The sequence below is a fragment of the Odocoileus virginianus genome, chromosome 31, assembly GCF_023699985.2.
Source record: "Odocoileus virginianus isolate 20LAN1187 ecotype Illinois chromosome 31, Ovbor_1.2, whole genome shotgun sequence".
NCBI classification, from domain to species: Eukaryota; Metazoa; Chordata; class Mammalia; order Artiodactyla; family Cervidae; genus Odocoileus; species Odocoileus virginianus.
Window position 1 is genome coordinate 34,707,792 of NC_069704.1, and position 25,330 is coordinate 34,733,121.

The following is a 25,330-nucleotide window of genomic DNA, read 5'->3' on the forward strand; positions in this document are numbered from 1 at the left end:
CCGCAAACTCAGTGGCTTAGCACCATAATCCACTGTGGGAGAGAGGAAGCGCTCTGTCCCATGCAACATTCAGAATTCTCTACTAACTACTTAACCATATGTAACTATGATAATAGATAAGGCAAGAGAGAGAGTGTCAATAATTTCACAGAAGGTTTTAGGAGCCAGACCTTGAAGTGGCATACATCATTTCTGCCTATACTTCTTTGGCCAGAACACAGTCACATGGCCTCGCCTAACTACTGAGTAGACTGGAATATAGTCTGGCTGCCCAAGAGCAAAAGGAATGGATTTGTGAATGTATAGCAACCTCTCTGCTACATGCCCCTCCTGAGAAACTCAGTGACCGTTTCCCATCATTTAATAGGACTGCTCAATTATATTTGACTGTGTTGACCTCTCATTCCATCATTCTGTGTGAGGCTACAGTCATCCAATTCTCCTTTATGTTTTATTTATATAACTAGCAAATGACACCACATGCCAGACTCTAATTGCTTTGTAAATATTAACTGGTTTAGTCTTCATCACAATAAACTATGTACTTTTTTTTAAACTATGTACTTTTATTCATCCCATTTTACAGATGAGAAAATTGAGTTACAAAGAGTTTAAATAACTTGTCCAAGATCACACAACTAGTAGGTGGCAGGGGCCAGGTTTTTAATCCAGTCAGTCTTTCGTATCATTGCATTATGCTGCCTTTTTTCTGTTTCTTCTGCTTCTCTGCCTTTATCACTCCCCCGCGGCTGAGAACCTTCAGTTGGTTTACAAGGCCCTCCTCTCACATTTCGTGCTTCTGAATAAAGAAAGAATTATCGGCCCCCGGAAGACCCCACGCTGTGTCTCTTTTCCACGCCTTTGCTCTTGGAGAAGGTCTCAATGGCTCACTGCAATGCCCTTCCCATCGCTCTTAAAGACACTGCTCAAGAGTCACCGCCTCCAAAAGCCTTCCATACGTTCCCAAGGTGAACAGCCTCCTTCCCACCTTCTGTGCTAACAAAGTCGGTCCTTTACCATCACAAGTCCCGGAAGACTCTGCTTCCGAGTTCACCTGCTTCACCAGTCAATGAGCCCAGGAGGGCCAGTCCATTCTGCGTTTCACCGCCATCCCCTCCAACCGCAAGTAGGACGGCGCTAGGAGAGACCCCGCCTAGAGGCCCCAAGGCCGGCAGCTTGGAGGGCTTGGCCCCGCCCCCTCGCCTGACGCGCGCGGCGGCGCCCCGCCCCCTCGGAGCTCCAGGCTCCCCGCTCCCGGAGAGATAATGGTTCAACCCGAGAGGCGGTGCCCCGGCGCCCTGGCAGTTCCGATTGGCCAGGGCGAGCCGTACCACGGCGGTGGCGGGGGAACGGGTAGTGGAACGCGCGCCGCAGACTCCGAGGCAGTGAGAGTCACAGCCTCCCGCCCCGGCACCCCCCAGCGCTGCACTGTGCCAGGCCACCCACAGGGATGTGTTGGGCCATGGGCCGGCGGTGGGCGTGGGCCGCGCTGCTCCTGGCGGTCGCGGCTGTGCTGGCCCAGGTGCTCTGGCTCTGGCTGGGCACTCAGAGCTTCGTCTTCCAGCACGAAGAGATCGCGCAGCTGGCTCGGCAGTACGCGGGTGAGCCGGCGGGTGAACGGGTGGAGGACCACGGGTTGGGACGGGCCGGGACGAGCTGCAGGTTCCGGGGGCACCGTTTCCCAGTTCCGGACTGGTGCTGGCCCTGACTCTGTTGTTCCTCTTCCCCCACCAGGGCTGGACCACGAGCTGGCCTTCTCTCGGCTGATCGTGGAGCTGCGGCGGCTGCACCCGGGCCACGTGCTGCCCGACGAGGACCTGCAGTGGGTGTTCGTGAACGCGGGAGGCTGGATGGGCGCCATGTGCCTTCTGCACGCCTCCCTGTCCGAGTACGTGCTGCTCTTCGGCACCGCTCTGGGCTCTAGCGGCCACTCGGGTCAGTGCTGGCGGCGGGCCGGACTGGGAGGCTGGGGCTGTACAAAGGCCCATGCCCTCCTTTCTGCCGTTTGGCCAAGCCATAGGATGCTACGGATACCCTGGTATTCAGTGTCCATTTGATTGTTCCTCAGGGCGCTACTGGGCTGAGATCTCGGATACCATCATCTCTGGCACCTTCCACCAGTGGAGAGAGGGTACTACTAAAAGTGAGGTCTTCTACCCAGGTGGGTTAGGTGACTTTGTCAGAGAGGTGGGTCTCTTCATTCTTGGGTGCCTGTAGTTGGGGGAAGGAGCCATGCCATGGAAAAGGGGGTGTGTTGAGGGGCCCTCCGCCTAGTTCCTTTGCCCTCCAGGTAAACCACAGGTGGTTGGTGAGACAGTGTTGAGGGTTTCTGTGACTTTCCCCTGTCCAAGTGGAAACATAACTTCCTGTTAACCATGTCTGATTTTTAATCATCCAGTATTCCAGTAGTTACTGGAGTCAGTTGGGTAGTCAGAAATGCTGTCATGCCCCAAAGACAAGGCAGACAGTTTTCTCCCCTTTTTTGTATAATGAAGCATTAAGACTGCTAAGTAAGTTTGAGGTTGAATGCTACAAGCGTGGCAGGCATGGGATTTCCCTGGCAGTCCAGTGGTTACGACTGCACTCCCAGTGCAGGAGGGCATGGGTCAGATCCCTGGTTGGGGAACTAAGATCCTGCATACTACATAGCACAGCAAAAAACAAACAAACAAGGGTGGCCGGCATTGTAATTGAACAGCTACATTTCTCAGAAAGCCTAGCAAGTTTCATATTCATCTCACCCTATCTAATAGGCCCAGCCCAAGTTTAGCTAAACTTCTGCTTGACATGAGTGAGGCTTGGGAATGCAGACTTCCTTGGCTCCCAGACAGTGATGTGGGGCTAAGTAAGACTTCCCCTACTAGAGGACATGAACCAGGTGATGCCACAGAGGAAAGTTCAGGAGTGGCTATCTTAGCCCCTTACCCAACCAGACCAGTGAGGTAAAGCTTTTCTTTTCCTGAAGCTGCCTGTCCATTCCCTACCCCTAGAGAGCCTATAGGCAGGGGGTGGGGGTGGCCATGGAAGGGAAGGGCAGGACCCAGCTCCTCAGGTGGTTGCTCCCTGTCCCCCCAGGGGAGACGGTGGTGCACGGGCCTGGTGAAGCAACAGCTGTGGAGTGGGGGCCAAACACATGGATGGTGGAGTATGGCCGCGGTGTCATCCCCTCTACCCTGGGCTTCGCACTGGCTGACACTGTCTTCAGCACCCAGGACTTCCTCACCCTCTTCTACACTCTTCGAGCCTATGCCCGGGGCCTCCGGCTGGAACTCACCACCTACCTCTTCGGCCAGGACGCCTGACCAGCCAGGCCTGAAGGAGGACCTGTGGATGGACAGGAGCGGGCGGGCCCGCACACATCCACTTGCTGGAGCCCATGTGAAAAGACAGGAACATACCACATGCAGATACTGAGGTCCTGATGTATGAGCAGGGACATACATGCTTATACAACCAGACATAGAGAGTCATGGGAACACATGAGACACACATTCAGATACTGAATCCTGTGTGTATGGCAGCATTCACACCCATCCAGAGAGGGAGCCCCACCTATACCAAGGGAGCCAGTCATGTTCCAACACATATCCCACAAGCTCGACTCACTAACTCAGGCCTCTCCAGAGCCTCTCTGCCCCTAGTCAGGGCTCTGGAGTTAGGGGTGGGGGTGGCTATTTCCACTGCCTGGGTCTGACCCTTTAGCCCAGCAGCCATTGATTAGGGGGGATGGGGGAGAAGAGGGGCTGCCTTTGGAGGCTCCCTTCATCTGCAGCTATGATGCCCTTCCCCTTCATCTCCCATCCTCACCATATGCCTTACCCCTTTTTGTTCCCCTGCTATGCAAGTATCCTCATGGTCCGTCCCCTACCCTCTGGAGAACCAGGAGAATGGAAAATGCTGAGGTCACACCTCCCTCCAGGGTATGATGGGGAAGCTGGCCTCAGCCCAGGGCCCACTGCTGGGACAAGTACCTAGACAGGTGGACCCAGGTCCAAGGGGCCATCGCTGGCCTAGAGAAAGCCTTTTCTGTGCACACACCCATCACAGCTTCTGGACACTGCCCTTGCTGCATTCTCTGTTCATCTGTCTGTCTCTGTTAATAAAGACCTGTTGAACAGTTTCATTTCTTTTTGTGTCTGAGCAAAGGAAAACCCCCTCTAACTCCTGGGGGCCCCAGGAAGGTCTCTCCCTCACTGTGTGATTCAGTTTATGACAGCAGCTTTTTACTCAATACTGCAGTGTTCCCAGGAGTCACCCGCAGGCTCATTGACTATAGATTATTGTGCCCAGTCCCCAGAGATCAGTTCTGGGTTGAGGCCTTGAGATCAGCATGTTTCATAAGGTTCTCTCCACCAGGCTTGAATGCCACAGTTTTAAGAAATTCACGGCTAACTGAGGTGTGTGTCTTCCTCTTGGTGTCTTGGTCTTACTTCTGCTAGTGCTGTTCTGGGAACAGTCCTGGGATTCCTACCCTGAATGATCACGGGGTGGCAGTGTGCAGCCACTTTTGAGCTGAAAGGCCGCGTCATTCTCCATCTGCTTTGCACTAGGTCTCCAGGGTAGCTTGTTCCTCCACCCAGAGCAAGAGTTCCTCCAGTCGGCTTTTTCCAGGACCCCTTACTTCGGTGGGAGCTCCCAGGAGTGGGCAGCAGGCACACTATCTGGTGATGTCTGAGGTAGTGAGGGCTGGGACTAGGATGAGATCAGAGAGGTGCCTGAAGTGTACACTCCCACGGGCCCTGCACTTGCCTCACCCTCCTACCTCGCTCTGAGGTTGAGCAAGGCCCAGGCCTCACTTCTTAGCACTCTAATATATTTAAAATGGAAGAAACATGGTTATAAAAAAATCTCTTATTCTAAAAATTTGACATTCTGATGAGCAAAAATACAAAAGACTACATATATAACCATTGAGAACATCAAAAGTCTAAACTGATCACACAGAATGAATGTGAGGTCCAGGCAAGATGGCCTCCTGAGAGTCTACCACCGCCATGTGGGCCATGACAGGCCCTGGCTGCAGCCTCTCCGTTTGACCACAGGTTGCAAAGTCAAGCCTCAGGATTTCTCTCATCCTGAAACCCACCTTTGCCTCTAGGCTTAGAGCCCACATCTACTAGGGACGCCCCAGCTCCCTGTGTCCTTTCTTTCTTTCATATAGGACTAAGCTCCGGGGCTCCTCCCCATCTCTGCTGCTAAGTCCAGTGGTTACTTCTTCTCACTTTAACTTGACACAATCTTAAAACACTCATGTCACTTAGAGGACACTACTCTTCCTTCTTTGCCTCCTTTGCTGGATCTTGCTTATTTCTTTAACCTCTGACTTCCCAGGTCTATACTGCTCTGAGGTGATAGCAACCATTTCATGACTTTAAATACCATCTAGGGAATTCCCTAGTAATCCAGTGGTTAAGATTTGAGGCTTCCACTGTTGGGGTCTGGGTTCAATCCCAGGTCAGGAAACTAAGATCCCATAAGCCACATGGGACAACCATAAATAAGTACCACCTATATGTCTACATACCAGTTATACTGAGATACAGTTGATATGCAAGGTTTTGTTAATTTTAAGGTATACAACGTAATAATTTGATACATGTCTATATTATGAAATGATTACCACAAGTTAACATTCATCACCACACAGTCATAATTTTTTCTTTTGATTAGAGGTTTCAAGATCTACTCTGTTAGCAACTTGCAAATATGCCATATAATATTGTTGACTATAGTCAGAATGCTGTACATTACATCCCCAGGACTTATTTATCTTATAACCAGAAGTTTACCTTTTGACCACTCTCATTTCTCCCCTGACCTCTGGCAACCACCAATCTGTTCTCTGTTTCTATGAGTTCAGTTTTTTGTTTTTTAGAGTCCACATTTATTAACATTTGTCTTTATCTGATTATTTCATTTCACATAATACTCTCAAGAATGAATAGATAAAGAAAATGCGGTATACATCTACAAGGAATATTATTCAGCCATGGAAAAGAAGGAAACTCTGCCATTTGCAACAATGTTTGGAACTTGAGGACCATTTATGTGTCTTGATGCATCATTTTTGGCCTCAGTCTAAACATCCTCTGAGTTCCAGATTCGGATAGATGATTACTTTCATCTCCACTTGACCTCTTCACTTGGTCATCTAATTGGCATCTCAAAATGTTCAACACAAACCGATTTCTCTCCCAATCCTGCACCTCCTGCAGTCTTTATGGCCTCAGTTAAGGGCACCTCCATTTATCCAGGTGCTTTGGCCAAACACCTTGGAGTCATCTTGGATACCTTTCATTCTCTCACATTCTACATTCAAGACATCAACAGATCCTGACAGATTTATCTTCAAAACATATTCAGCATCTTACAACTCCTTGCCATCTCCACTGTTACCACCCTGGTACAAGCCATCATTATCTCTTGCCTGGATTACTGCAATGGCCTCCTAACTGAGCCTAATGCTTCCATCTGTTGTGGAAGGTCAGAGCCAGACTCAACAACCAGAGTCAGACTTTCACTCTTTGCTCAGACTTTCACTCTGCTCAGCCATTTCCAATGGCTTCCCATCTCATCCAGTCCTTTCACTGCCTCCAAGAACCTACTCCAAGGTCCATGTTACCTCTGACCAAATATCCAACTGGTCACCTTGGCCACTGTGTTCTAGACCAGTGGCCTTGCATTTCTTCCAACGCATCAAACTTCCACTTCAGGGTATTTACACCTGCTGTTCTGACTGCAAGTCTCTTCCCCAGGTATCTGGATGGCCTTTCCTCCCTCAAATTCCTGCTCAGTGAGTCCTTCCCTTAATATTGGGTAATATCAGCCCTTCTGTGTTGGTTTTCAAGTAGCAAATTTTTGATACTCTTCCTCTTAAGAAGTGAAGCCTAATTCCCTTCCCCTTAAGTGTAGGCTGGACTTAGTTATGTACTTTTAACAAATAATATATGGCAGAAGTGACAGTGTGTGACTTCTAAAACTAGTCTATAAAAAGCTCTCTTCCCTCTCTAGTCACTCTCTCTGGGGGAAACCAGCTGCCAGGTTGGAGGACACTCAGACATGAGGTCCTCTCCTATGGAGAGGCCCAGCTGGGGAGAACAGCCTCTTGCCAATACCCATGCAAGCAAAGAGGATCCTCCAGTCCCAGCCAAACCTTCAAATCACTGCAGCCAACATCTTGACTACAACCTCATGAAAAGACAGTTAGCATCCCTCAGCTAAGCCACTCTCGAATTCCTGATCCACAAAATTGTGAAAAAATAAATGCAGCTTCAAGCTTCTAAGTTTGAATGTAATTTGTTGCACAGTAATAGGTAACTAATACATGATTCCCTTTCTATTCCCCCAACTCAGATTTATTTTTCTCCATTTTGCTTATTATACACATTATATATTTCTCCCACTGGAATTATGCCATTATAATAGGGACTTTGCTATATTTACTCCTGTGTCCAACATTGCCTCACATAAGGTAGGTGCTCCATAAGTATGTGTTGGATGAATGGAGGTCTAGATCTATCTGTCTGTGTAAGGTACAGGCTCAGAGGGGGCTATATATGGGTATAAGATGCCTTTCTTCTTCACAGATGGAGAGAGAGAAAGAGAAACCAAGTTCCAGTCAACTTATTCCTTCTCCTCTGCCCTTCCCCATTGTGCCTTCCTAGCCTAGACCCAAAGGTGAATTTACTATGCTTCTTTTTTAAAGACAGAATTTCATTTATTTTTGGCTGTGCGTAGCCTTTATTGCTGCGCAGGCTTTTCTCTAGTGGCCGGCTGAGAGTACTCTATAGTTGCGGTGCGAGGGCTCCTCATTGCAGTGGATTCTCTTGGTGCATAGCACAAGCTTTGGCACTAGGGCTTCAGTACTTGTGGCACATGGGCTCATGAATTGTGGCTCCCAGGCTCTAGAGCGCAGGCTCAATAGTTGTGGTGTGGCATGTGGGATCTTCCCGGATCAGTGATCGAACAATGTCTCCTGCAACAGCGGACAGCTTCTTTGCGAATGAGCCACAAGGGAAGCCCCCCTATTCGTGAAGCCCCACTTGATTCTCCTCCTTGGGGAGTAGCCTCCAGTCTCTTCTCCCTCTCCATCCCCTCCAAAGCAATCTCCAGACCCTCAGAACTGGAATTCCCCCAAGCCAGTTCCCACCTTTCCAATAGGAAACTTACCTCTGCCCCGTGGGAGCAGGGGGCATGGGATTTGAAAGTGGTGGGATCACCAAGGTTTCTTGGTGGAGGTGGTGTCTGGGCTGTCCAATCTGAAATCTGAGCAGGTGGGCACTGGAGTGATCCAAGGGTATGAGCAGGACTGAGTCTCACTGTGCCCAGGGGTGGGCTAAAAGAGAACAAGGACTTAGTGCTCTAGCGGGAAATGAGCTGGGGACAGGGTGGAGGCTGGAGCCAGGGAGAGCACAGGGGTGTTACCCACCACAAGAGCTTGGTAAGAAGAGTTGGTGGTCCAGGCCAGGGCAACCTGGGTCTGAGAGGAACAGACTGACTGGGAGAGAGTGGAGGAGGAAGGAGAAGGTAAAACTCACCCCTGAATTTCTGCCTCCTAGAGGAATCTTGGCCCTGGCACTAGTGTACCTCAGTGAGTATGAATGACACAGCAGAGTTTCACAACCATGCCAGCTATCACTCCTACAGAGGCATGATGCCTCACACACTTGGCATCACCTCTGGGTGACCTTCGGTGCTTTTTGTAGGTCGATTTCCTCGGGCATAGGAAGAAACTGTGGAATGTATGAGGGTACTTAAGAGTGGGGTCCAGGCTGCTAAGGAATGGCATCTCCTCATCTGGAGGATAACTAGGGGTGAGGTGAGCCTGGAGCAGTTGGAGATAGTTATGCAAACATGGGTGGAGGGTGTCTGGAAAAATGGGCAAAATCTGATCACCGTTGAAATTCGTGAGGAGTGCCGGAGGCTCGTTATTCTAGTCACTCTTCTTGAGAATATGTTGACATTTTCCATAATAGAACGTCAAAGGAGCTAAACACGGTGTAGCTTTGTACCTGCAGGTGGTATATGTGCCCTGATGTTGGTGTGCAATCAGCTCAGGGACCTCTGAGTGTGTGAGTGCAGAAGTGAGTTCAACATGTGCGAGTATGGTGCAAGCTGCAGCGTGCCTGCAGCTGGGGCCAGTACCTAGGCAGGGCAGGGGGCAGTTTCTGCTCTGTCCAGGCCCTGCACCGTCACCCCAGAACCCTGCAGTGATTCCCCTCCTGATCACAGCCAGTCTAGGCATTGCGCCACAGCATCCCTGTAGCCAAGTGTGTGAGACACGGCGGCTGTGTGTGAACTCGGGACAGGGTGTGTTGGTGTGTGAACACGAATGTTGGTGTTCGGATGCCGGGCACGGAGTACCGGTGTGGGGCCCCTACCCCGGACATGTGCGGCCGGGGAAGGACCCTGGACCGGAGTTCAGTGATGGGGTACGCCTCACTCTCCTTTGCACGATCCCCAGCAGCTCTCCAGCGCCCTCTCCTCTCCGAATCTGGCTGTATGGAGGGTGGGAGACACCTGTTGGGGGGCTGGAAGCCGCAGAGCCCCCCTCCCCTCCCGGGGCCTCTCCCTGCCTCCCCGCCCGCCCGGCCCCGCTCGGGTCCCGCCCTCGCGGCCGCCGCGAGCAGAGCAGCGAGTGAGCGCACGGAGGCCGGAGGGGCGCGCGGCGGCCGGAGCGCACGGCAGGGGACCCTGCGCAGGGAACCGAGCCGCTACAGGGGCCGCCCGAGAGGCGGGCTGAACGGAGGGAGCGCCGTGGAGACTCCGGGGGCAGCGGGCCGCGCCAGGCTGGTGAGTGTGGCAGCCGGGAGCCGGGGAGCGGGCGAGGAGACCCCGGCGTCCCCGGCCCCGTCCCGGGGTCTGTCCCGGGGATCCTCTGTTCCCCCTCCTCCTCGGTTCTAGTCCTCAGCCTCTCTGCCCCGTGTCAGTCTTCTCCCCTGTCTCTGCCCCTCGTCCGTTTACTGTTTTGCCCTGTCTCTGTCGAATCTCTCCTGTCTCTGTCTCCTGCTGCGTCGGTCTTCTCTGGTCCCTCTCTACCCTGGTCTTACTATTTGTCTGCCTCTGTCTCTCTGTGACTCTCCCTGGACAGCCTGTCACTCAGGTCTTGGATATTTATCTCTTGCTCCTCTATCGCCTACCTTCCTAGTCTCCCTATCTGGTGTCTCTATTAATCTCATCTCTCCCCACCTCTGTCTCTGCTCGCTGTCTCGGCCTCTCTCCACCTTGGTCCCTGCCGGTCTCGTGCCTCTCCCCATCTCTCGGTCCCATCTCCATCTCTGTCCTCAAGTCTCCCTGTCCTTCTCTCTCCCCTCCATCTCTCTCTGTCCCTTGGTCCTCGTCACCCTCTTTGATCTGCTCCGTCTCTACCTGTGCTGTCAGTGTCCGTTTCTGTCTCTCTGGGCCCCGTCCCTGTCTCTCCTGCTCCTTTTACCTCTCGGTGCATTTCTGAGAAAGCGATCTTTCTGACTTTTTTCTCATGCCCCACCTCCCCCCCACCCGGTGCTTCCCTGAGTCCATGACCACCTCCCCTTGGTTGGATCCAACGCCCATCGTTCCCTCCCCCACAGGCAGCCCTTTCCCCAGGGCCCCGCCTGGTGCCAGCCCCTCCACCCGTGGGGGGACTGCGCCTGGAAGCTGTCATGGAAGCCCTGCAGAGACAGCAGGCAGCCAGGCTGGCCCAGGGGGTGGGGCCACTGGCCCCTCCACACCCACCACCACCAGCAGCACCCCCAGGGCCTTCCTTTCCTGGACCCCGGACCCTGGAGGCCCCTGAGAGGGTGTTGGGGGAGGTTGGAGCTGAGGAAGAAGAGGATGGCCAAGATGAGGAGGAAGAAGAAGCTGGGGCAGAAGATGAGGCAGCTGAGGACAGCCGGCCAGGGACCTGGGGCAGCAGCTCACCTTCCAGCCAGCCCCCTGGACCTCATCCCCACGAGTGGACCTACGAGGAGCAATTCAAGCAGGTAAGACCCTATCAATGTCAGGCCCTCCCCCTTCCTACTCTTTGGGCAAAACAGAGCCAGGGGATTAATAGCACCCCCACCCCCACTGCGCTCTGCAGGATGGAAGGACAGAGATAGAGACCTAGAGAGACAGTGGGAAGACAGGGAGAGACAGTGACAGGGAGGGAGAGACGGAAAGAAGGCGCACACCGCAAAGTGCAGGAGACACCCAGGAAAATGGAGGCCGACAGACTGAAGGCACTTGTTGTTGAGGCTGGAAGGGCAAGTGGGAGGGGTGTAGGAGTCTTCAAGAATTCTGAGGGAGGGCGATCTGGGAGCTGTGGATTCCAGTGCCAGCACTATGCCACCTTCTCCACGTCAAGGCACAAGGTCAGAGTCCAGGGACCAGTCAGGGTGTCCTGGGATGCCCACCTCTGTCTTTAAAAGTGGAATGGAGGTTACCACTCCTTTGGCAAGCTGATATCCACTTCATCTCTTTCTTGTCCCCTTCTCCCCATCCAAATCCTCTTCCTGGCCTGAGTCCTATGGGGTGACAGTTGCCAGCCCATGATGATCACTACAGTCAGTGGGACTGAAGGGCCCCTGGGAAGATGGGAATGACAAGACCTTACTCACAGGGCCTTAATTTGAGGCTCTTCATCCCCGCGGAACCCGTCTGGATGTTATTCTAAGGCACTACTCTAGGCTGTCATTAGAAAGTGTTATGCAGGGCACTGATTCTAGGTGTGCTATTCTGGTGGTGTTACTCATAGGGTGTTGGTTTGGGGTATTTTCCCGAAGTGTTAATCTGTGGTTAGACTCTGTGGCTTTTGTGTAAAACTTGGACTGTTTCTCAGGACTCTGGAGGTGTGGCTCTAGTGACTATTTCTCCTGGGTGTAATTCAGAGACTTACTTGGAAAGCACACGTGTTATCTGCAGGTATCCATCTCAGACTTAGGGGTCAGTTCTTGTGGGAGTGAGATCTAAAGGTGCATCTCTGGGGTTTGTTACTCATGGGTATTTTTTTACTCTGAGAGTTCCCATTGGGGGATGGCGTTTACCTGTCAGTGTTTCTCAGGGATTGTTACTTGGGTAAAAGACACTATTACCTTAGGGATTGTCCCTCCTTGGGGTATTTGAGAGCTGATACTGGAAGTGGGTGACTGAGAAGGGGTGGGAGGATCCCTGGCCTTTCAAGTGCTCACCCTACGGGTCTTGGGTGGTCCAGAGCTATTGGCTCTGTGGCAGCTTCTGAAGTGGAGGAAACTGTTCCTGGAAGGAGATCAGACCAGAATGTGGGCTGAGAAGCCCTAGGTTTCAACCCAGCTTTCCTGAGCATCTACCCTGCCAGAGGGATGGGTTAGAGGCATCTCTGCCCCTCATCCCCAGTCCTGGCACACAGACATGTGAGCAGCAAGAAGCCCTTGCAGGAATGAATGAGTGAATGAGTGACTCAGCCATATCTGTCAGTTTCCTCAATGTAGAACACAGCACCAGCCTGACTTCCTCCCTGGGGCTCTGGAAGGCAGGCAGAACCTCTGCAGCTTTCTCTTCCCTTACTCCCCAGGTGGGTGGTGTTAACTGCCCAGGACAGGGCATTACTAGCCAGTAGAGGGTGTCTGTATGTATCAGGGGGAAAAAAGTGCCCCTACCTGCCCCCAGGGCAAAGAGCTCAATGCTCTCTCAGGAAGTCTATGTTTCAGAACCTCCTTGCCCCTTCAACTGGGGTCCTTTATCCAGGGGTTGGAGTTGAAGGGGGTCCCGGGGCGGGGGGGGGATACACAGAGCTGGGAAATGACCTCAGTTTTTCCCCAGCTGTACGAGCTCGATGCAGACCCCAAGAGGAAAGAGTTTCTGGACGACCTGTTTAGCTTCATGCAGAAGAGGGGTGAGTGGGTTGATGATGTAAGGGAGGGACTCTCACGTACCAGGTTCAAAGAAGGGAAACCCCAGGGTTTAGTCCTCAGTTTGAGCCCTCTTTGCAGAGATCTGGGCTTGGCAGCACCTATCCTTTGGGTCCTCAATAGCGTCTTTAACCTCTGACCTTGCCCCCCTTCTCCACCCAGGGATTAATTAGTGGGCAGCCCACTGGCAGGTTAATGAGTGTGGGATCAATTGGGAGGGTGGGAGGGTGAAGTGGTAGGGGGCTGGCCTGGGGTGTGGGGGTTTCCAGAATTGGGAGACTGGGAGTGCCTTGGTTCTCTTCCCTGGCCCTTCCTCCAGCCTTGTCTCGCCTCAGTTTCCCCTTGCTTCAGGCAGGAAACATCCAATGTGTTCTGCAGCAGGCAGGACTGGAATTAGACCCAAGGAAGGACTTCTGGAGGGGTAGGGGGTGCTGTGGAGGAGAAGGAATTCCTTTCCAGAAATCTCAGATCCAGAAGTGAATGCAACAAGGGTCCATGAAGGGATCAGGGTGGGCGGCAGTCCATCACTTCAGTTTCTCCCCAGATTCATGGGTCCAGAAGACTGACTCATTATCTCTCTCTACAAAGCTAATTAACTCACTCCTAGAGCGGCCTGATAAGCCGCTAATTAACTGGCTGCACTGGTTCCCCCCCCCCCCCCCACTCCCGTAGTGCAGCTGGCGGCGAAAGTCCCTCAGGCCCCCACCCCAGGGCCAGGTCAGCACCCGCGCAGGTCCCTTCCCAATCAGGGACCCTCAGTGGGGCTCCAGGGCCTTTTGCTCCCCAGGAAGGCTGGGTCATTCCGATCCCAGTGGCCCCTCCCTGCCCCTTCCTCCCGGTACCCCTCCACTGGGTGGGTAGTGTGGTCTGAGCAGATCCCAGCCCCCTCCTCCCCCAGCTCTGCCTCTCTCAGGTCCCTGCGTTACTCTGCTCCCTGTGCGGGGGAGGGTGTCCCGCGGGGCCGATAATTTCCCCCCATTAATCAGACCGCAGCTAATTGTTCGGGTCCAAAGGCGGCAGCGGAAGGGGCCGAGATCGGTAAGGAATTAACTGGGGCCCATCGCTCAGCGCAGACAGGCCCCTTTGTCAGGACCGGCCGGCGGGGGCGGCGGGGACTGCGGAGTCGGCGAGCCGCGGCGGGGGCTGCTTCTTCCATTCACCATGCCCCTGCCTCCTGCAGCCACCCGGGGGCCGCTGCTTAGAGGAGTCTGGCTCTTCAGTACTGTCAGGAAGTCCTTCCTACGGTCTACCCCAGGGGGCGGCAAACTAAAGCCAGGAGGCCAAATCTAATCGCCCACGAGAAAAGAAGGGGGTTCCACATTTTTAAATAAGGGGAAAATTTGAAAGACGAATAACCTTTCTGGACGTATGAAATTTTAATTTAAGAGTGTGTGAATAAAGTTTTATTGGACTAGAGCCGCGTTCATTCCTTTAAATATCCTCTGTATTCTATTCCTTTAAATATCCTTTCAGCCTGCAATGGCAGAATGGAGTAGTTCTAAGAGACTGGCCCGGAAAGCCTAAAACATTTTCCATTTGTTTGGCCCTTTACAGAAGAAGTTTGCCACCCACTAGTCTAGCCTCCCGTCCTTCCTGCTACAGTGGAGGTTCTGGGGGCTGTGGGCCCCGCCTGCAATCCCACCTCCCCATCTCCAGGGCCTCGCCAAGACAGGTCCCGGAAGCCGATTCCTCCACTCTTTGTGAATGCCGGCAGACAGGGTCTTAGTGTCCTGACTCTCTGCTCACCCCTCATCAGGGACACCCGTGAACCGTGTGCCCATCATGGCGAAGCAGGTGCTGGACCTGTACGCGCTGTTCCGCCTGGTGACGGCCAAGGGCGGTCTGGTGGAAGTCATCAATCGCAAGGTGTGGCGGGAGGTCACGCGCGGCCTCAGCCTGCCCACCACCATCACGTCGGCCGCCTTCACCCTACGCACCCAGTGAGGCCAGGCGCGCGCGAGCGGTGGGAGCGAGGCGCGGGAGCTGGGGGCCGGGGGCTTGGGGGGCCCCCCCGAGGGTTTTGTCCGGGTGTGAGGCTTGATCAGCTGGGCCCAGCCTCCCACCCCACCCCACCCCGTCCGCTCCTAGGTACATGAAGTATCTGTACCCGTACGAATGCGAGACGCGGGCGCTCAGCTCCCCTGGGGAGCTCCAGGCTGCCATCGACAGCAACCGACGCGAGGGCCGTCGTCAGTCTTACACCGCAGCCCCGCTCTTTGGCCTGGCTGGGCAGCCACCTCGGGGCACTTCTGGCCCCGCCCCTGAGCCCGGGCCCGCCCCGCCCACGCCCGGCCCACGCTCTGCTCATGGCCCCGCCTCCGGCCTGCCGGCCCACGCCTGCGCGCAGCTAAGCCCGAGCCCCATTAAGAAAGGTGTGAGGGTAGAGCGGCTGTATTTTGAGGGTCTCTGAGACCTAGAGGGGTGCTGAGATAAAGGGAACATTAAAATATGGGAACTCTGAGGTCTGGGAGGCATCGAAGAATAGGGACAGTAAGGACTGATGGGCACTGAAGTTTGGTGCATGCTAAGGTTTAGGTGTCGTGATATTTGGGATCAGTGAAACGTTGGGAGCTCTGGGGTATGGGTTACCGCGCGGTGTGGGGCTGAAGCTCAGGAAAACGTCCTTTATCTAGAGCAGCTTCATTCCACACCTGTTCACTGATGACTTCTATCTGCATGTGGTTTATGCCTGCTATTTTTCCTGGATTATTTAACAATCAAAAGGAAGGGAATCCCCCAGATTGGACCACCGTAGTCAGATATATTGGCCTTTTTGAGCTCTTCAGCTTTCAGAGCCTCTACGCTGAGACTGGATGGGAGGGGAGATTGAATTTTGTGCTTGAACTTGGGTAACCTCCCTTGGTTCCAGGCCTGTGGGGAGAACTAGACGCAGGGACAGTGTTGTTTGGGCCAGGGGAGCTAAATGATGTTTGCTTGTTTTTTTTCAGAGGAGAGCAGAATTCCCACCCCTCGACTGGCACTGCCTGTGGGCCTGGCCTTTGGACCTGCACGTGAGAAGGTGGCACCAGAGGAACCCCCAGAGAAGAGGGCTGTGCTGATGGGGCCCATGGACCTACCTCGACACGGCGCACCCCCCAGTTTCCTGCCCCGTGGCAAGGTTCCGCTTAGGGGTGAGGAGGGACTTGTTGCTGAGAGGGCTTAGGGCCTCTGCAATGAGGGAGGACAGACTCATCACCCAATAGGCATTGGAGGTGGGGCAGACAGATCCCTCAGTAGATACTTTTGTGATTACAGGTGTGGGGCTGAAGTGGGATGGGGGCTGTCTACAGGGATGGAGGGGGGAGCTTGTAGCTGAAATCTAATTCCCCAAAATGTGACTCCCTGCTCCCTCCGGGACAGAAGAGCGGCTGGATGGGCCTCTCAGTCTGGCAGGCACTGGTATCAGCAGTATCAACATGGCCCTAGAGATCAACGGGGTGGTCTACACTGGTATGGGTCCTGCAGGCTGTTTGCATGAGGTCAGGGGTATTTATGCCGGCATGGAAGTTTTAGACTTTCTCTACTAGCATGAGGTTCAGGGATACCCAAACCTGCATGGGTAACATGGGGTTCAGGGGATCGCTACACTGGCCTGGATTAAAGGGGGTGTCTATATGGCATGGGGTCCAAGGCATGACCTCTCTAGCATGAATACCATGGGATGTCTCATCATGGGGTCGTGTATCAGTGTAAATGTTTCTTGTTTACGTGTTGGAGGGTATCTATATTGGCACAAGAGTCTCTAACTGACTCAAGGGGCTTGTCCTCATTGGTTGTGACAGGGCTCTGTGTGTGATGTTCTAGCAATCAGGACACTGACTTTTGTTTCCCTCTTCTATTTCTTTGCCTTACCTTTTCCTGCTTGTCTTTGCCCTCTACCAATTCCTCATCTCTTTGCTAGGTGTCCTCTTTGCCCGTCGCCAGCCTGTACCAGCTTCCCAGGGCCCAACCAACCCTGTACCCCCACTCCCGACAGGGCCCCCTTCCAGCACCTCACCCTGAGAACTCTTACTTGAAATTGAGAGTCCCAACCCCATTGCTGAGGGGGGAAGGAGACCCATTCTTCCAGGGTGCCCATTCTAGGACCCAGCCCTGGGAGGTGACCACTACCCACCCGCGCCGCCCCCCCCCCCCACTGCCATATGGACTTGAAGCCAAAGAGATTTCTTTTGATGTTACATCTACCTCATTGTAAAAGGAGGGCCCATCCTCCCTGGCCAACTCCAGCAGCATCTACCAAAGAGTTCTTCCCCCAATAATAAAAGTTCTTTCCATCATCTCCTCATGTGCTCCACTGTGCCAATGTCATCTCTAGAACTCCACCTCTTTGAGTCAGACCTGCTTCTCTTCAGGAGCCAGGTGAAGGGATGGGTTGGGTTGTTGTGAAGGAGATGTCCCTCAGTTCATATCTGGATAATAAAGCTGCGATCCCTCCCTCTCCAGTGCCTCCTCTCCTTCTTGTTTGGGTCTGTGGGTTGGGGAGGAAGAGGAATTATGTGGTATACACAGGCTGTGTTGGGCCAGGGGTTTTCAGAGAGGAAGAAAGAATAGCAAAGGCCATGAATAGGAGAACTCAGTCTCATGAATCAGACTGCCTGAGTTCAAATCCCGATCCTGCCACATCTGTACAGTGTTGAGTGTTCTTAGGCAAGACGCTTAATCGCTTGAACCTTAGAAGATTCCAAAGGATTCCAAAAGTATCTCACGGGACTACCTACTATTCTATGGGAATGGACCAATCTTACAATAATGGGTATATTTTTATGTGCAGCCTCGGGGAAAGGGCAGGGGAAATCTCTTTGGTAACCTGGAATTGGAAGAAGAGAGGCAAAGTTCGTCTTGACAAGCAGGGGCTGGAAATTAGCGCCTGACAGGTAGCCGTTGCCTAGGTTACCAGGCAGCTTTTCGTTGGCCTGCCTGCCACTTCCGCATCGAAGGGCTGAATCATGGCGTCATTTCCTGTATGCATGGACTCCCGTCCACTCGGATTGGCCCGCCTTCTCTATTTGGACGGATGTCCTACCCTCTGGCTATTCCTAGCTGAGGCGGGGCAGCGGGAGCCATGGCGGCTGTGAGCGATGTTCAGCGGCTACAGGCCCGTGTGGAGGAGCTGGAGCGCTGGGTGTACGGACCAGGCGGGTCTCGCGGCTCGCGGAAGGTGAGCGATTTGGGGTCCAGTGGTCCCTCTTTGGGGCAAAGCAAGAGTGGCCTATTGGCCTGGTCCTGCAGATGGATGCTGCAGCTCCAGCCCCGTTGCTCGCAACCAGGCTATTGAAATAGCAAAGGTCCGAGACCTCCCAGAGCATATCGGACCCTCGGGATCCATTCCCATGGAGGGAACTGTGGGCTTGAGGTGGACTCAAAGATGAGACTCCGTCTTTACCCTCGCGGGATGGTTGGGGAGACCGGACACACGCGAGAAACTGACTAATGAGTAAGAGCCGAAGTCACAGTGAAAGGGACGTTGTGGAGCCTTGCCTAATTCCTAAGTGAATTGTGCAAAGAGAGGTCCATGGAACCCCAAAAGAGGCAGACCAGAGATGGATAAGGAAGGCTCCAGGGAGTTAGGGATGAAGTCTGAGAGGGCCAGGATTAGGAGGGGAAAGGAGTGAATACTAGGTGTTCAGATATAGGCTGACAGTCCTTCCCTCTAGTGGCTGAATTTTGACAGCTCACTTCCCGTCCATCCCCGTTTTTAACTATGGAAAGACCTTTCACTGAAGGTGGCTGTATCGGGCATACCCTGGAGTTAAGTGCCTCAGAGGTAATGACGTCCATTCGTACACTGCTTGTGGTATTAGTTGTCACTAGATTGTGTCCCATTTGAGAACTGACTTCTCAAAACATTTTTTCCCTTTGTCATCTATAATGCAAATCCTCCTGATTTTTCTCCTGTCTCTCTGGCTGCTTTTACTCAGTAAGATTGCCAGGAGAAATATCAATAACTTCAGATATGCAGGTGACACCACCCTTATGGTAGAAAGTGAAGAACTAAAGAGCCTCTTGATGAAAGTGAAAGAGGAGAGTGAAAAAGTTGGCTTAAAGCTCAACATTCAGAAAACTAAAATCATGGCATCCGGTCCCATCACTTCATGGCAAATAGATGGGGAAACAGTGGAAACAGTGGCTAACTTTATTTTTCTGGGCTCCAAAATCACTGCAGATGGTGATTGCAGCCATGAAATTAAAAGATGCTTGCTCCTTGGAAGGAATGTTATGACCAATCTAGACAGCATATTAAAAAGTAGAGACATTACTTTGCCAACAAAGGTCCATATAGTCAAGGCTATGGTTTTTCCAGTGGTCATATATGGATGTGAGAGTTGGACTATAAAGAAAGCTGAGCACAGAAGAATTGATGCTTTTTTTTTTTTTAATTGATGCTTTTGAACTGTGGAGTTGGGGAAGACTTGTGAGAGTCCCTTGGACTGTAAGGAGATCCAGTCAGTCCATCCTAAAGGAGATCAGTCCTGGGTGTTCATTGGAAGGACTGATGTTGAAGCTGAAACTCCAATACTTTGGCCACCTGATGGGAAGAGCTGACTCATTGGAAAAGACCCTGATGCTGGAAAAGATTGAGGGCAGGAGGAGAAGGGGATGACAGAGGATGAGATGGTTGGATGGCATCACTGACTCAATGGACATGGGTTTGGGTGGACTCTGGGAGTTGGTGATGGACAGGGAGGCCTGGCATGCTGTGGTTCATGGGGTTGCAAAGAGTCGGACACGACTGAGCGACTGAACTGATTTGCCTCCTCATATATTTGATCCTTAAATATCGGCATTCCTTACCCTCTAATCTAAAACCTGTGTGAGATCATTCACTTTCATAGTCTCTCCCTCTATTCAACCCTTTAATACTGGAATTCCTCATCCTCTACCCTTAAAGCCTAGATCAGTTCAGCCAAGAGGAAGGGATCAGTGAATATATATAGTATGTGCTAGTGCCCCATAAACCTTAAAGTAGTTCATTACTTCCCCAGTCACATGAAACTCCCCGAGGAGTACATGATTATCTACCCCTTCATACTGAGGATTCCCAGAAGGTGGAGTTGGGTCTCTTAATACAAGAGAAGGGGATCATTGCAGGTACAAGGAAGTTTGGAGTCTGAGGAAATGAAGATTCTTTATCTCTTCCAAGCCTTGAGCCAAGTGGTAAATCTTGGAATTAACTTCCACTCCCCTTATAGGTGGCTGATGGCCTGGTCAAGGTGCAGGTGGCTTTGGGGAACATCGCCAGCAAGAGGGAGAGGGTGAAGGTTCTGTACAAAAAGAGTAAGTGTTTCCATGAGGTGCCTGCCTGCCCTCCTTCTCAAGCCTATGCCTCCTGTTTCCCTGCCCAGGCTGTTAAGCCCAATAGGTCACTGGAGTTTCCCTTTGGGGATAGCAGGTGAAGACATTTTCCTGATGAAATGGTGGATTGGGGTAGGCTTTCTACTTGTGGTTAAACCCCAAGCCCATGGCAATGTCATAAGTTATGAGATAAGAGCTCTGCCTGAAAGTCTACTGGGGAAAGAGAGAGGAGAAGTATGAAATTTCCATAGGCAAGGTTCAGGGGCAGGAAAGAAATCAGGCACTGAGAACCCCAGCCTTGGCTCAGCCAGGCCTTTTTGATTATGTCAGAGCTAGCAACCTGTTCAGTAACTAGAAATCAGATAAAGTTCTGGCATGTCTTGGTGGCACAGAGGGGCAAGGTATTACCTTCTACCCTTGAAGATAGATCAGTGAAAATGCTGAGGGCCCCAGGGTATTGCAGGCAACTGTGTTCCCAGCTGTAAAGTCTGACTCTGGCCAGCAGGATGGTTAGATAGCATCACTGATTCAATGGACATGAATCTGAGCAAACTCTCGGAGATAGTGAGGGACAGGGAAGCCTGGCATGCTGCATTTCATGGGGTCCAAAGAGTCAGACACAACTTAGTGACTGAACAGCATGTGATCAGAGGGAAGAGACAGGGAAGTGGGATGGGGGCCTGGTGGACCCTGTGGGTATCAGTTCCTCACTCAAGGCTCTCCCCAAGGCTGACCCTTCCCCTGATATCCTTCCTTCACAAGAATGATCCCCACTCCCCCACGTTGTTCCATTTTCCATCTTGTTACTTTTCTAGTTGAAGACTTGATCAAATACCTGGATCCTGAGTACATTGACCGCATTGCCTTACCTGATGCCTCCAAGCTGCAGTTCATCTTGGCAGGTAGTGCTGGATAGGATGTGCACATGCATCTGGGGAAGTTGGGCACAGAGATGGCCTCCCTCTCAGTCCTCTCCTGGATGCAGCCCGGGAAGCTAATCTCTGGAATCTGGACTGAGGCTGGAGGTGGACTTGTGGTCCTCTTGTAGGCACTGGGTACAGTACACCCTGGAGCCAGCTGCAGACCAGAGTGCCAGCCACTGTGGAGGTGACTCCAGTGTGCTGTCTATGGCATGCCTCTAGGATTTTCCTTCAGAACCTTCCTTACTTCTGCTCAGTAGACATAGAGCTTCTAGGAAAGGGTGGGGGCAGAGAGCATTGCTGTGGGAGAGATGAGGATATAAGCATGGGTTTCAGCATCTTGCAGGTGGGAAAGTGCTGGGATTTCAGAGTTCTAGACAGGAACTATTGTCTTAGCAGTGTTTGCTTATCAGTTAGTTAGCTACTCCACGAGGTATGGTTTGCCATCACCTGTGTTTGTTCATGCATTCAAGTGCTCATCAGGTGTGGTCCAGACTATCCTAGGTGTGAGGTGTACAGCGGTGAACCAGAACATCCCTGAACCATTGCTGTGGCTCAGGCACCGTTCAGGAGGTCTTCCCCTGCACTGATTCTTGAGTCCAGCCTCTCCACCCCTCCCTGTGGCACTGTCCCGGTGTTCATCCCCTGGCACTTGAACAGTTTCCTAAGTCCTCTTCTTTTTTATTTGTTTTTTTTTTTTTTTTCTTCTTCTTTTTTTTTTCCCTTTGCTTATTCCTAAGTCCTCTTCTTGACCCTAGTTTCCCACTTCTTGCATGTGGCTCACTGTCATCTTCCCCAAACACATTTTCAGCATGCCACAGTGTTTACTTTGGAACCTCAGCATGTGTGTATCTTTCTCTTCCTACTAGAATAAATTCCTAATTCCTTAGCCTACCATTCAAAGCTCCCTATAGACTGCCGAATCTCCCCTCCCATCTAGCTGTTTCCTGTGCTCTCCTTGCTCCAGTTCAGCCAATTGAATTCTTTTTCCTCTACTGATTGACATGCATTCTTGCCATCAGATGACTGACATAACAGTCCTCCCTTCTTGAATGCCCTTCCCACTCTGCAGTCATTGAAACCCCCTGTGCACAGGGCCATCGCAGTCCTGCTGCGCTTGTCACTGGACTCTCCTCTTAGTGTCCCAGCTCTCCGGGAACTTGTAATTGTGCCTCTGTGATCCACTGAGCACTACCTGCCTGGTATCTTCCACAGGTCTCCTCTTTCAGACCTTTCCAGGAGCCCTTGAGTACTTAATGTCTGAAGTTCTTTGTCTCCTGTGGCCTAGGAGGAGCTCTCTGAATTTGTGGATAGGAGGCTAGAGGGAGAGGCCTCAGAGTTAAAACTTGGAGAAAGGTTGGATTTGGAGGCATTTAGAGGCTCCTTGGGCTCAAGATAGTTCAGACCAGTGGCATCCAGGAGAGGTGGAGGCAGACTAGGGGAGTGTGCACAGAAAGAAGGGGGCAGTGGGCAGAGTGGCTGCCCCCGGCTCCAGGACTCAGCCCTCTCCCTGGCCTGGTCCCCAGCTCCTCGCCTGGGAGTGGCCGTGCCTGGGCCGCCTCACTGCTGCTCTCTTGTCTGTTCATGCCGCAGAGGAGCAGTTCATTCTCTCGCAGGTTGCACTTCTGGAGCAGGTGGACGCTCTGGTGCCCATGCTGGACAGCACTCACATCAAAGGTACCTTCTGGGGTTGCATCTCCTCTGCTCTACGTGGGGAGGTCGGTGGATGGGCAGGACTTCCCTGGGCTCAGACTGGCTCTGCTCCTTGTCTTTACCCTCACCTGAGGGTACTGGCCACCTGCACTGGGATTAAAATTGCCAGGGCAGAGAGCTCAGCTTCAGAACTCGGGCAGTTTGGCCCTAAGGACACTCAAGTAAGCCCAGTGGCCTCCCACTCTAGGATTCCTTCTGTTTTCTACCCCACCCCTCAGCATCTGTCCTTCAGGGTGTTGCAGGGGCCAGGTTTTACTGTAAGAGTTCCTGCGGGGACTGAGGCGGGGGTGTGAATGTGTGTGAAGGGGGCAGTGGGGGGGGGTGTGAATGTGTGTGAAGGGGGCGGGGGGGGGGGGTGTGTGTGTGAATTCTTCCTGCACGCCTAGGGCAGTCCCTGGGCCAGGATTTTGACAAGCAGACAGTGACTTTAATTGAATCCAGATATCCATCTTGTCTGTCTCTGGAGGTATTTTTCCCAGCTCCCCCTCCATACCCCTGATCAGTTTCCTGCTGAGCATCTGACAGCCTTAAGCTGTGGGCCCAGCATGGTGGCTGAGGCTCTGGGTGTTGGGTTCCAGGTGACCAGCTTAGGGACCTTGCCTTTGTCCTCAGCCCACCTGCAGGCTCCCTGTTCCCTGGGCCAGGCAGCTCTGGTCCCGCTGAGCTGAGAGCAAAGGAACAGATCCTATAATAATCAAAGCTTTCGTTACCTGCCCTGCTCACAACACTGGGGTGGGTATATGGGGCAACTCCAGGAACCCCAAGGTTTTGTCTTCCAAGGGCCTGTATCTACCCCTCCCCTTTGGGTCCTAGACTAGGAACTGGGGTGGGCAGGGAGCCCCACCACCACCACCTCTGGCTGCAGTGGTCGATGAAGCTGGCGTTTGTTTAGCTTCTCCACTCAATACTCTAATCCTGCTGAAGACCTAATAGACTATTGAGCAGTCCCAGGGGAAGGCAGCAGCATCACTGGGCAGCGTGCGTTGTGTTTTACAGCCGTTCCTGAGCATGCTGCCCGCCTGCAGCGCTTGGCCCAGATCCACATCCAGCAGCAGGTACGGTAGGGGAGAGGCCAGGTGGGAAAGTAGAGGTAGTGAGGCTCCTTGTCCCCACCTCTGCCTCCTGGGGAAGTAGCCTCAGGAGCTGATGTCAGCTTCAGGGGAAACTTAGGATTTCTCCTTTGTCTTGCATGCACCTTCCAGAGGGGAAAGGACTTGCCTAGGGTAAAATCTAGGCCTCCTGCCTCCCAGAATAGGACTATCCTGAGACACCAGAAGATTGATGTTGGGAGGTACCCAAGAATTCCTGGGGATGATGTGTCCTTGACCATAGGTGGAGGAGCTGTTTTTTTCACTATTGCCAGGCTCTAGTGTGAAGTTCAAAGAGGGTTCAGATAATAGGAGACAGGGTAGAAGGGGGCATATACCAGTAGGAATAGGTCTTTAAATGTGTGGTTTGCTCCCTCTTCCATCAGCCTCAGGACTGCAGTTAGGCTACCCATGGCAGAGCCTGAAAGTGCCTCTTTAGAAATTTGCTCCTTTTAGCTCTGAGGTTAAACATTACCTTTTCTGAGGAGCGAGGGTCCCTGATGAGGCAGGCAGTGGGGAGTGTGGACTCTGTCTAACGCCTTTCTTTGCCCCACCTTGGCCCCACAGGACCAGTGTATGGACGTCACTGAGGAGTCCAAGGCTCTCCTGGAGGAATACAACAAGACTGTATCCTTTCCGCTCAGCTGGGTCCCTGAGGCGTGCTGTATGGAGCCTGGCCTTCTACTCCAGTCCCAGTTCTGTCTCTCATCCCATCCCAACCAGTCTGTGTGTCCCCCAGCTCCCCCTGCCTTGAGGAAAGGCAGACATCTCTCTTCTCCCTCTCATTCTCATTGCCACCTTGACCTGTGACCAGACCATGCTTCTCTCCAAGCAGTTTGTGCAGTGGGATGAACTTCTCTGCCAGCTAGAAGCTGCCAAGCAGGTGAAGCCTGTGGAAGAGTGAATGGTGCTTCCCATCCCAGGGTGGGCTGGGGCAGCCAGGCTCCAGGACCTGTGCCAGCCTGCCCTTGTAACAGAGCAGAAGAGAATTGGCTCTGTATTTATTGGATTCAAGACCTACCTGGTTTCATTCAGGTGGGGCTCTGAGGTCAGAGGTCTGGTTACTTGAGATTTGCTCTTTGCACCTCCTCCCTTCATCAGCGTCCTGTTCCAGTGACAATAAAACTGTAGAGACCACTTCAGTAGTGTGTTAGCTTCCTGGTCTTGGATGGGTATGGTGGTGGGGATGAGGGTGATGGAGTCCAGAGTTGTCCATCTTCCTAGGAGTTGGACCACCAGCTATACTCATCCTGGTCTAGCTTTCTGGGAGATATAGAGCTCTCAGGATGAATGCTGTCATTTGCTTGATGTGAGTGGAACATTTGGTTTTGTATCCATTTATCCCACATTTACCAAAGTGAAAGTGAAGTCACTCAGTCATGTCCGACTCTTTGGGACCCCATGGACTGTAGCCTACCAGGCTTCTCCGTCCATGGGATTTTCCAGGCAAGAATACTGGAGTGGGTTGCCA

General features: G+C 52.6%; 3 protein-coding genes and 1 long non-coding RNA gene across 6 annotated transcripts; 3 read left to right on the forward strand and 1 right to left on the reverse strand.

Moving 5' to 3' along the window:
* Window positions 1-545: 545 nt before the first annotated feature.
* LOC139032451 (uncharacterized) lies at window positions 546-1,245 on the reverse strand. Its single transcript, XR_011485003.1, has 2 exons — window positions 1,018-1,245; window positions 546-799 (listed from the first exon to the last, which is right to left on the reverse strand). It is a non-coding gene; the product is annotated as an uncharacterized lncRNA (long non-coding RNA).
* A 111-nt stretch (window positions 1,246-1,356) lies between these two features.
* Window positions 1,357-3,399, forward strand: SIGMAR1 (sigma non-opioid intracellular receptor 1). Its single transcript, XM_020898328.2, has 4 exons — window positions 1,357-1,601; window positions 1,735-1,935; window positions 2,069-2,161; window positions 3,076-3,399. Exons 1-4 carry the CDS (start codon window positions 1,451-1,453, stop codon window positions 3,300-3,302), a joined length of 672 nt encoding a protein of 223 aa, XP_020753987.1. The 5' UTR covers window positions 1,357-1,450; the 3' UTR covers window positions 3,303-3,399.
* Window positions 3,400-10,640: 7,241 nt separating this feature from the next.
* Window positions 10,641-17,283, forward strand: ARID3C (AT-rich interaction domain 3C). 3 transcript variants are annotated; one of them, XM_020898327.2, is made up of 7 exons: window positions 10,641-10,961; window positions 12,757-12,829; window positions 14,602-14,785; window positions 14,934-15,217; window positions 15,794-15,976; window positions 16,206-16,295; window positions 16,747-17,283. In XM_020898327.2, exons 1-7 carry the CDS (start codon window positions 10,641-10,643, stop codon window positions 16,845-16,847), a joined length of 1,236 nt encoding a protein of 411 aa, XP_020753986.2. In that variant the 3' UTR covers window positions 16,848-17,283. The 3 variants fall into 3 exon arrangements, 2 of the variants coding, with proteins under 2 accessions (XP_020753986.2, XP_070315229.1); XM_070459128.1 differs by lacking the exon at window positions 15,794-15,976; XR_011484877.1 differs by lacking the exons at window positions 10,641-10,961; window positions 12,757-12,829; window positions 14,602-14,785; window positions 14,934-15,217; window positions 16,206-16,295 and having other exon boundaries at window positions 15,895-15,976; window positions 16,747-16,838.
* Window positions 17,284-17,863: 580 nt separating this feature from the next.
* On the forward strand, window positions 17,864-25,001 carry DCTN3 (dynactin subunit 3). The gene is made up of 7 exons (XM_020898338.2): window positions 17,864-18,003; window positions 20,036-20,120; window positions 20,954-21,040; window positions 22,652-22,735; window positions 23,768-23,826; window positions 24,427-24,486; window positions 24,674-25,001. Exons 1-7 carry the CDS (start codon window positions 17,908-17,910, stop codon window positions 24,761-24,763), a joined length of 561 nt encoding a protein of 186 aa, XP_020753997.1. The 5' UTR covers window positions 17,864-17,907; the 3' UTR covers window positions 24,764-25,001.
* Window positions 25,002-25,330: the final 329 nt, after the last annotated feature.

Bases quoted from the DNA above. Each gene is read 5' to 3' on its own strand.
- SIGMAR1 (XM_020898328.2), top strand. From the start codon at position 1,451: ATGTGTTGGGCCATGGGCCGGCGGTGGGCGTGGGCCGCGCTGCTCCTG. The intron at 1,936-2,068 runs GTCAGTGCTGGC...ATTGTTCCTCAG, and splicing joins GGGCTCTAGCGGCCACTCGG to GGCGCTACTGGGCTGAGATC. The intron at 2,162-3,075 runs GTGGGTTAGGTG...CTGTCCCCCCAG, and splicing joins AAGTGAGGTCTTCTACCCAG to GGGAGACGGTGGTGCACGGG.
- ARID3C (XM_020898327.2), top strand. From the start codon at position 10,641: ATGGAAGCCCTGCAGAGACAGCAGGCAGCCAGGCTGGCCCAGGGGGTG. The intron at 14,786-14,933 runs GTGAGGCCAGGC...GTCCGCTCCTAG, and splicing joins GCCTTCACCCTACGCACCCA to GTACATGAAGTATCTGTACC. The intron at 16,296-16,746 runs GTATGGGTCCTG...TCTCTTTGCTAG, and splicing joins CAACGGGGTGGTCTACACTG to GTGTCCTCTTTGCCCGTCGC.
- DCTN3 (XM_020898338.2), top strand. From the start codon at position 17,908: ATGGCGGCTGTGAGCGATGTTCAGCGGCTACAGGCCCGTGTGGAGGAG. The intron at 22,736-23,767 runs GTACCTTCTGGG...TGTGTTTTACAG, and splicing joins GGACAGCACTCACATCAAAG to CCGTTCCTGAGCATGCTGCC. The intron at 23,827-24,426 runs GTACGGTAGGGG...TTGGCCCCACAG, and splicing joins AGATCCACATCCAGCAGCAG to GACCAGTGTATGGACGTCAC.